The 8,766-nt window shown below is 56.3% G+C and overlaps 1 protein-coding gene across 1 annotated transcript in view; it reads right to left on the reverse strand.

Annotated features, from left to right (window-relative positions):
* MPPED1 (metallophosphoesterase domain containing 1) overlaps positions 1-7,972 on the reverse strand; it is a 64,577-nt gene extending 56,605 nt beyond the window's left edge. The window contains exon 1 of the mRNA XM_065887720.1: positions 7,689-7,972. Within this exon, the coding sequence (XP_065743792.1) occupies positions 7,689-7,912 (224 nt within the window). The 5' untranslated portion in view covers positions 7,913-7,972. The remainder of the gene's footprint in view (positions 1-7,688) is intronic.
* Between the last annotated feature and the right edge of the window lie 794 nt (positions 7,973-8,766).

Below are 8,766 nucleotides of genomic sequence, written 5' to 3' on the forward strand. Positions count from 1 at the left end.
TAATGTGTAACCTTAGGAAAATGTCTGGCCTCGGTTTGCTCGTCTGTAAAATGGAGCGACCTCATTAGGCAACAATGCTCAGAAAATTAACAAGCTGCGCAACTGTTAAGTTCTTGGTCCCGGGGAGCCCCTGGGAGCCTTCTCGTGGCCCCCCCAGTTCAGGGCTCTCCCCGAGAGCCACACTCTGCCTCCTCAGCTGACTGATTTTTCCAGGCTCAAAACTGAAAAACAACGCAATGACATTTCAACGAGCTGCTCTCTCCCAACGAGGATGCCGCTCGAGGAGTTGTGTTTAAATCTAATTATGCGCCAGACCAAAGCGGCGCCACATCAGTTACATAAATACTTTTAAAGACATCTTTCTAATTATCCTTTCTTTTCTTCAGACAAAATACTTCGAAGGAACGTAACTAACACCTTACGAGAGACGCGGGTTCGGCATGCTGATGTGCGGGGAGCCCTAGCGCGCCCCGTCCATCGCAGCTACAGCGTCACATCGGCACCTCCACGTCACCAGGCTGCGGCGGGAGGGGGTCGCGGGGCACCTCTCTGGGGGTGGTTAAGTCAAGTTAGAATCCCAGCAGGTCAGAGCTGGACCCGACCGGGGAGAAGAGGAAAAAATCCCTGAGTCTGGTGATGGCAACAGGAGGGTTCTGGAGCCCTTCTTCATCCCTCTCATTCCTTCATTCATTCCCTCATTCACTCAACACAACACATCCTGAATGCCTACTGGGTACCAGCCCTGAGCTCAAAGCTGGGGAACTGAATGAACCAGACCTGATCCCAGACTGATGGTGGAGACAGACTTGGCCAGGAAACGACAATAAAGTCACAAGATTTGATGGGGCAGCAGAGGGGCTGGGGGCCAGAGAAGGCCCTAACCTGGCCTGGGGCCCCCTGAACTTTCCAGAAGGAGGTGATGCCTGAGCTGGTCTGGAAGCTCAAGTCCCCCTCCCAGTAATTCCTGCCACTCCTCTGTCCTCTGGGTCCCTCGCCCCACCCCATGTGACAGTCTTGCAGGGAGCTGGCCTGTGAATCCACCTGTCCGCCCCTAACACAGCTGACTGGACCAAGGCAGCCAATCACTACTGGGCTACTGGCCTGGCAAGGAACATGAGTGAGCCAATCAAATTCATTCAAATTCATTCATTCTTTCTTTCTTTCTTTTCTTTCCCTTCCTCCCTCCCTCCCTCCCTCCCTCCCTCCCTCCCTCCCTCCCTCCCTCCCTTCCTTCCTTCTTTCTTTCTTTCTTTCTTTCTTTTCACATACACTGAGGTTGTGAGGACACCACAAGGAAACAGAGAACAAGTCAAAGAGAAAAAAAAAGGAGACACAGGGAGTGAGATGCCACCCCCTGTGAGTCCCTTGTGGAGGAGCCCTGAGCAGTTCCCGCCATCAGCCAGCCAAGAGCACGCGAGTTGCACCGGCGCTAGTCAGGCTGGGCCTGCTGCTGGAGCCCAAGCTCTTTAATTAACTCTGTTCTTACTTCCCTCCGCCCCGAGGTTTCTGAGCTCAGTGAGGAGGCAAACCTAATAATCCCCAGAGAAAAGAAAATAGACTCTTATTTCCCAGCACTGTCCTCCGGCTATTTGGATTGCAGCAAATGCTCAACCTTGAAATAATAACAACAGTAATGATACTGATGATTTCCACAGGCTGAGAGCTCATTATGTGTTAAGCGCTTTACATGCATCTGCTCTCTTCACCCTCACAATGACTGTCTGAGCAGGGCACTATGGTTGTGCCCATTTTATAGATGAGGAAACTGAGGAGCAGAAAAGGCTAACGTGCCCAGGATCTCAGCTATGGAAGCTGGTGGAGCTGGAATTTGAAGCTGGTTTTTGGTTCCAGAACTCACACCAAGCTGGACTATTTCCAGGCCTTCATTTCGTTCAGTCAATCTATGGACAAATGCTTCTTGAGTGCCCCCTGAATACCAAACACCTGCTAGGCACAGGACGGGACACCCATAGAGACCACCTCGTGCAGCTCCCAGAAACCCTGCCGGTGTTTAGAAGCGAGGAAAAGAGCGAGAAGAATGAAGATACGGAGAAAGAGAACGAGAGCACACAAAGGGTGGGAGGACTCGGCAGCATCATTTGAACCCCTGATCCAGCTGTGCCTGACGCTGGTCCAAACCTGGATTTCCTAGCTAATTATGTGAGCCAGTAAACTCTCTTTTACCCATAAGACAATTTGAATTGGGTTTCTGACACTTGCAATGGCAAAACCCTGGCTAACCCCTGAGTTCCAGCAGCCCTGTAGAGTAAGTGACTGAGGCCTGGAAAGGTTAGTCCCACATCCAGGGCACTTGCTAGTATGTTTAAGAGTAGAATTTGAACCTAGGCCTTCAGAACTGGAATTGGGGCATTTAACCTCACACCTTCTCGCGACTAGAAGAAACAAAGCAAAATGGTTATTCCAGAGTCGTTCTTCGTGGACCAGAGAGAAGGTATGGAAACAAGTGTTCCTGGTTTGGGGGGGGCCAAACCCGACTTTCCCAAAGCATCTGCCTGCTGAGGGGCCCCAATCAAGGCTGTGGCTCTTTCTCTCTCTCTCTCTGAGACCTATAATCTGTCACCACTCTCTCCAGCCTCACAAGGGATCTTCCCACCAGAATCCTGGCGGCAGGGATGGTGCAGAATAGAGAATGCAGCCTCCGGCACCTGGACCCAGCCTGGCACTCCGGCTCGGCGACTTCCTCGCTGTGCCCTGGACCCTCCCATCCTCCAGTCCAGCTCTGTAAGGTGGGAACCACCCAGGGCTGCCCCCTGCCGCCCATTTCCTGTGCCCTGGACCCCTTCTCGGTCTCTTTCTCCCCTAAGCCATTGGCTCCCTGGAAGTGCAGCTCCTGGTACCAAAGACTCATGTGGGCATCAGAAGCAGAGCCCCATCCCCCCACTACTTCCAGGGGAAATAGGGTATACTGAAAGCCAGGGGGTGGAGAGCAGAGGACTCGTTCCTTCAGTGAAGTTCCAAAACCATGTCCAGCCACGTAACTGGACACGAGCTGTGGCGTTCTAGAATGAGAGAGACCTCTGGTCCCCTCCTTTCATCCTACAAGTGGGGAAACGGAGGCCCAGAGGAGGGCAGGGACTGGTTGGCACTGGGCCACACTGCCCAAGGCTCTTTCCACGAAGCGCTGGCTCCGAGGTGACCTCCACCCTGAGTCCCTGTGCCTGCCCTTCCTCCCCACATCCTGGCTTTGCTTTTGCTGGTCTTCCGAGCTCCGGGGTTATGCCACCACCCCCAGGAAGCCCTCCTTGATCTCCCACCACACTCTTCCTGGGGCGTGCACCCTGCCTCATCCTTGCTCCCTTTTCTTTCCCTCCTCCTGTCCACTGTGCTAGGCTCGAGGGACAGCCCGTGCTGGTGGAGGGAACAGATGCTTAGAAAACTGTCCCACAAATGAATGCATAAGCACAGGCTGAAGCCTGTGTCACGAAGGGGAGGCTCTGAGTGCTTAGATCGGGGTGGGGGGCCGTTAGGAAGGTCTGGGGAAGGGTCAGGGAAGGTGTCCCCAAGGAAGTGACACCTGGGTGAGATCTGAAGGATGAGTCTATGTTGTCAGGACAAAGAGTAGGGGAGGCAGAGGGAACAATGGAATGTCCCAGAAAACACGTAAAGAACAAATGTGTATGGGGGGGTGGGAGGAATTGGGAGATTGGGATGGACACATATACACTATTGATACTATGTATAAAGTGGACAACTAAGGAGAACATACTGTATGGCACAGGGAACTCCACTTAACGCACTGTGGTGACCTAAACGGGAAGGAAATCCATAAAAGAGGGCATATATGTATATGTACAGCTGATTCATTTTGCTGTACAGTAGAAACTAACACAACACTGTAAAGCAACTATACTCCAATAAAAATTAATTTAAATAAAAAGCATAAATGTCCCAGAAACCAGAACTGCACCTGGAGCCCTTGGGGAGAGGGTGCGGGATGCTGCCTGAGAGCAGACAGAGCCCAGGTCAGGGCTTTCTTCCTGCCACGCCCCCTCGGCCCCTCCCGGGGCCAAGGCTGACCCACACCATCTCCTGGAGACCTCTCAGTGCACAGACGGGCTAGGGGCCACCGGGTCCCTTCTGAAGCCTCCGTCTCACCTAGCGAGGGGGTCGGCACCCCAACCTGGCGCAGAGGGGAGGGCCGGGGACGGGGGGCCAGTCCCAGCCTGACGCAGAGCAGTGCCCCGCCCTGCTGCAGTCTTCAAGGACCCTGCACAGCCTGACGTGCTTGGAGGGTCTTTAAATGGGTTAGTCTAGTATCTGCCGATGGGACTCCCTTTAAAGGCCAGAGAGGAGTCGCCATGCCTGGCACCAGCCCCGCCCCCCATAAGGTGGATCCCCAGGGTAACCCTGTCCCGCAAACACTGCTCTCACCTTCTCACTGAGCAACAGGCCACCCGTCCACCTGCCCACCCAGGACTAAGGGGCCGGTGCCTGGAGGGGCTCTCCCCAGACCACCGCAGGGTTTCTCGGCCCCCAGGGTAAGGGGTCTTCCGTCTCAGGGCCCAAAACCCAGATCCAGACATTCACTCCTCAGGCAAAGACAGCCTCGTTACCGCCAGCCTCTCTGGGGGCAACTACATAAATCACAGGGCTCAATCGGAGGCCACGTTTGGACTGTCACTGTTGTTACTAAATGTAAATTGTGGATTTATTAAATAGGGCCCCTCGCTCCCTCACCCCAGAGACAAAGCCCAGGGTGGCGATAAATCACGTGTTGGGAAGTGGCATCCATCCTCCCGCGTCTCCCTCAGTGGAGACTCGCCATGGAAACCCACGTGCTTCCCTGGTGCGCTGGGTGTGAGTCCAAAGAACGGGGGTGGGAGGGAACAGCGCCCCGCCGAGTCCCCACACGATCCGGCTTCACCCAGCTGTGTACAAAGTTGCATTTCAAAGGTGGGTTGACCCGAGCAGGCAATGAGAGAGCACCGGATGAGGAGTCCAGAACCAGGGTGCACTGTGTGCTCTTCCCAGGACCCGGCCCAAACCCCCGACCTCCCCAGAGCCCCGCTGCCAATAAAGCCCGGAACCCTGGCCTCCCCAGAGCCCCGCTGCCAATAAAGCCCGGAACCCTGGCCTCCCCAGAGCCCCGCTGCCAATAAAGCCCGGAACCCTGGCCTCCCCAGAGCCCCGCTGCCAATAAAGCCCAGAACCCTGGCCTCAGGAGCAGGCAGGCTAGCCTGGAGCCCATACTCCTAACTAACCGGTGTGGTGGGCAGCTGCTCACAAGCACCCCGAGAGGACGGATAAATGGATGAATGAACAAATAACCCGCAGTCGTTAAGCGGGGGAATCACCCTTCTCTCACCTGGTCATTCGCTGCCCTTCCTCAGGACACAGCCCGGCCCACGGCGGCCCGCGTGGCTCCTGCCCAGCGCACCCTCCACCCAGCTGGGCGCTCCTGCACTTCCCAGCCGCCCCCCGGCTCAGACCCTGCGGCAACTTCTGCCTGGCCTGTTTCCCCCTCCCAACTTGCTGCCCTCACTCCTCGTCCTCTGGGTCTCAACCTAAAAGTCAGCTCTTCCGGGGGGTCCTTCCTCAGCCCCTTGGCCGCCCTGTCTCCTGACTTCTGTTGCCCTAGCCCTGTTCTGGGACTGGGGGCTGCCCGGCGGGGGTGTTCTGCAGGACAGGGTGTTCTGCCTGCTACTACTCAGCTGTATCTGCGGTGCCCAGGGGCCCCTCTAATGGGTGTGCAGACAAATGGGCACAGACACATACCCCACCTGCTCTGCCCGAGGGGCCCGGTGCTCTCGCCCGTCGCCAGTGGCATCCGGGGACCTCAGGCACTGTCACTTCCAGCCCAGGAGGATAAACCCCAGCAACAGAAGAGAAAACCCGGCCCTGGGAGGGCCTTCCCCCCTGCAGCAGCCCTGCCAGGCCTCGAGGTCCCAGAGACCAAGGAAGAGCGGGCCTGAGACCCAGGGCCTCCCATCCTGCCCAAATCTGCCAATCTGGTTCCAAAATGGGTACTGGGGTTAGTTTCCCAAAGAGAAGTCGACCAAAAAATAAAGTAAGCAGCTACTGACAGGCCAGCCCCGCGGCTCCCACGGAAATGAACGTTTTCCAGAGCAGGCGCTGCAGGGAAGAGGGTGTTCCCAGCGCTGGAACCCACCCCCAGGCCTGGTGCCCACCTGCCTTCCAGAGCCCCTTCTCCCACGAATAGTCTCTCTGCACCCATCCTCTACGACAGAAGACCAGTCCCGAGGGAACCACACAGTAACATGAGGCAGCAACCTCCCCACCCCACTTCCAGGCCCGGGTGTGGAGACCCCCTGGCTCCTTCTCTACGTGGGCCGCGTGCTACATTCTCCCGTCTCCCCAAAGGGACAGCCGCTAATACCTCACCTGACCACTGCTCCCTAGAGGCGGTACTCAAGGTCCTAGAGGAAGCTGCGGTCTGTGTCCTCATGGGGGCATATGACCCAGCCTGGGCGTCAGGGGGGCCTGCTCTGAGCCCCAGAGCCCAGGAGCAGCCCCATCGCAGCTCTGACCTCCATGTGCTCTCACTGGGAACTCGTGGGGCTCCCCCCTCGTCAGGGGCTTGTCAGAGACCCAGACCCAGCACAGGGGCACCCCAAAGGGGCTGAGAGAAGTTTCAGCAACGGAGCAGACGAATGTCTAAACTCTCAGATGGAGGCACGTACGTACTTCCGTCCACAGACATCACAGCAAAAGGATGCTAAGCACGGAGAATGCCCTGGGCTGGAGACGGGTGTCAGTTCTGGTGCCTGCCAGCTGTGTGGGCTCGCGTGGGTCACCTGTCTGGGCCTCTGCTTCCTCACCAGGTAAGCCCTGTGGTGCAGGGCTGATGGGAGCGGGCAGCGGGGACAAAGGACGAGGACGTTCTGGCAACATCCGGAGTCGCCCAGGGCAGGGCCAGGAATTTATCCACCTCCACCCTGTGCCACCTGCACCCCTCCCGACCACTGGAAAAAAATCCAGGGAGCGGGAGAAAGGTTCTACCTGTGCACAGGAGTCCCGAGTCTATGTTCTCGCTGCGGCCCCACTGCTGGGGCACCCCTGGTATTTTCCATCAGCCCCAAAGGGCGGGCAGCAGAATTCCCCAGTCCTTTTGGAAAGCATCCCTGCTTTTTCGACAGAAGCAAAGGGGGTCTGGGCAAAAGGGATGGGCAGAGGGAAGAGAGGACAGCCAGGCCAAGCCCAGGGTCCTACCCTGCCAGGGGGCCTGCAGCAAGTCCCGTCCCCTCCCTGGGCCTCGTCCTCCCCATCTGTACAACAAGGAACATGAATTAGACCAGGGGGTCAGTAACCCAATACCAAATACCAAGAAGGGGCAGCTGGAACTCAGCTCCCCAGACATTGCCACGAGGACGTATGGGCCTGGGGTTGCCAGGATGTTGGGCTTTGTACGGCAAAGCCAGAAGTCTGGATTTTCGCGTGCAATCACCTCCTTTTTCAATATTTGTAAAACATTCTCCTGGCCAAATGAAACAAGACTCCAGGCCAGAACCGGCCCACAGGCCAGCACGCTGCAACTTCTCCCACATCCCTCCCAACTCAGAGCCTCGCTGATCTGGGGATCCCAGAACCGTTGCATGAGACGCTTGGGCCCAGAAGCCAGGAGGCACCCCGAGTCCAGGAGCCCACCCCGGACGGCCCTCACCACCCACACCTTCCACCCTGCAGTCCCGTCGGAGACGCCCACTCACATCTGCACGTGCGGCGGCTGGAAGCGGCCCTGGTTGATGTTGTAGAAGGTGAAGGCCTGGGTGGGGTTGGAGCTGTACTCATCCACCTCGATGATGAGCCGACTGTGCTGGTGCCTCCGAGCGGCCATCACGTGGGACTGGGAGAAGGCCATGCCCAGGCCGCAGGGCAGGAGGGCCAGGGCCTCTGCTTTCAGGACGCCGGGATCCCACCTAGCGCGCCACATGGACTTCCGCAGGCCGCCCGGGCATCTCCCGCCGCCCGGCCCCGAGCCAGACCTGGGAACAGACTGAGGAGACGGAGCAGAACCGTGCGACAGTTAATCTGTTTGGGATTTGCTTTATTTAATGTCAGATGAAGATTTAGAAAGAGGGAGAGGGCGGGGGAGAGAGAAAAAAAAAAAAAAAAACACAGTCGTACAGCTCAAAAACTCATTACAAATCTTTCCAACTCAGCAGTTTGACGAATATACTTTGGTGAAAAGAAAAGGGAAGGGAGGGAGGGGACCAAAAAAAAAAACCCACAACGCCATGGACGGATGCATGCATGGTCCAACATGTTTAAATACTTAAGACTTTTTTTTTTTTTTTTTGCCTTCGACAAAACCCCCCAGAGCCCACAGCGTGGCCGTGAGATGCGGAAGACAATGGCTGGTATTCTGGAAACAGGTAAGGTAAGTTTTACTTTTCGGAACTGGGGAATAGGAAGGATTCACCTCCAACCCCACCCGCTCCCCTCAGACCCCCCCACCAACACACTCCCACACGGACACACCCCTACAAGCCCGAGCAGGTGGGGAAAGCACGGGCACAAATTCCTTCATCAACCACCATTTCGCCTAAAGCTATCGTTTTAGCAGCGCCCGGAGAAGGGATTTTCCCAGAAAGACTGCCATACACCAACTCAGCTCAGAGGGTGGCCATGGTCGGGCGTGGGGTGGGAATCTACTTAAAAAAAAACAAAAAAAAAACAAAAAACCAACAACCTTCTCAAATGCCTTGTAAGGATCTCAGGAATTCCGATGTTCCCAGTCAAACCTTGAATCCACTCAAATCACAGCTTACAAACGCTATAGATATT

This window comes from Phocoena phocoena, chromosome 11 (assembly GCF_963924675.1).
Source record: "Phocoena phocoena chromosome 11, mPhoPho1.1, whole genome shotgun sequence".
Classification (NCBI taxonomy): Eukaryota; Metazoa; Chordata; class Mammalia; order Artiodactyla; family Phocoenidae; genus Phocoena; species Phocoena phocoena.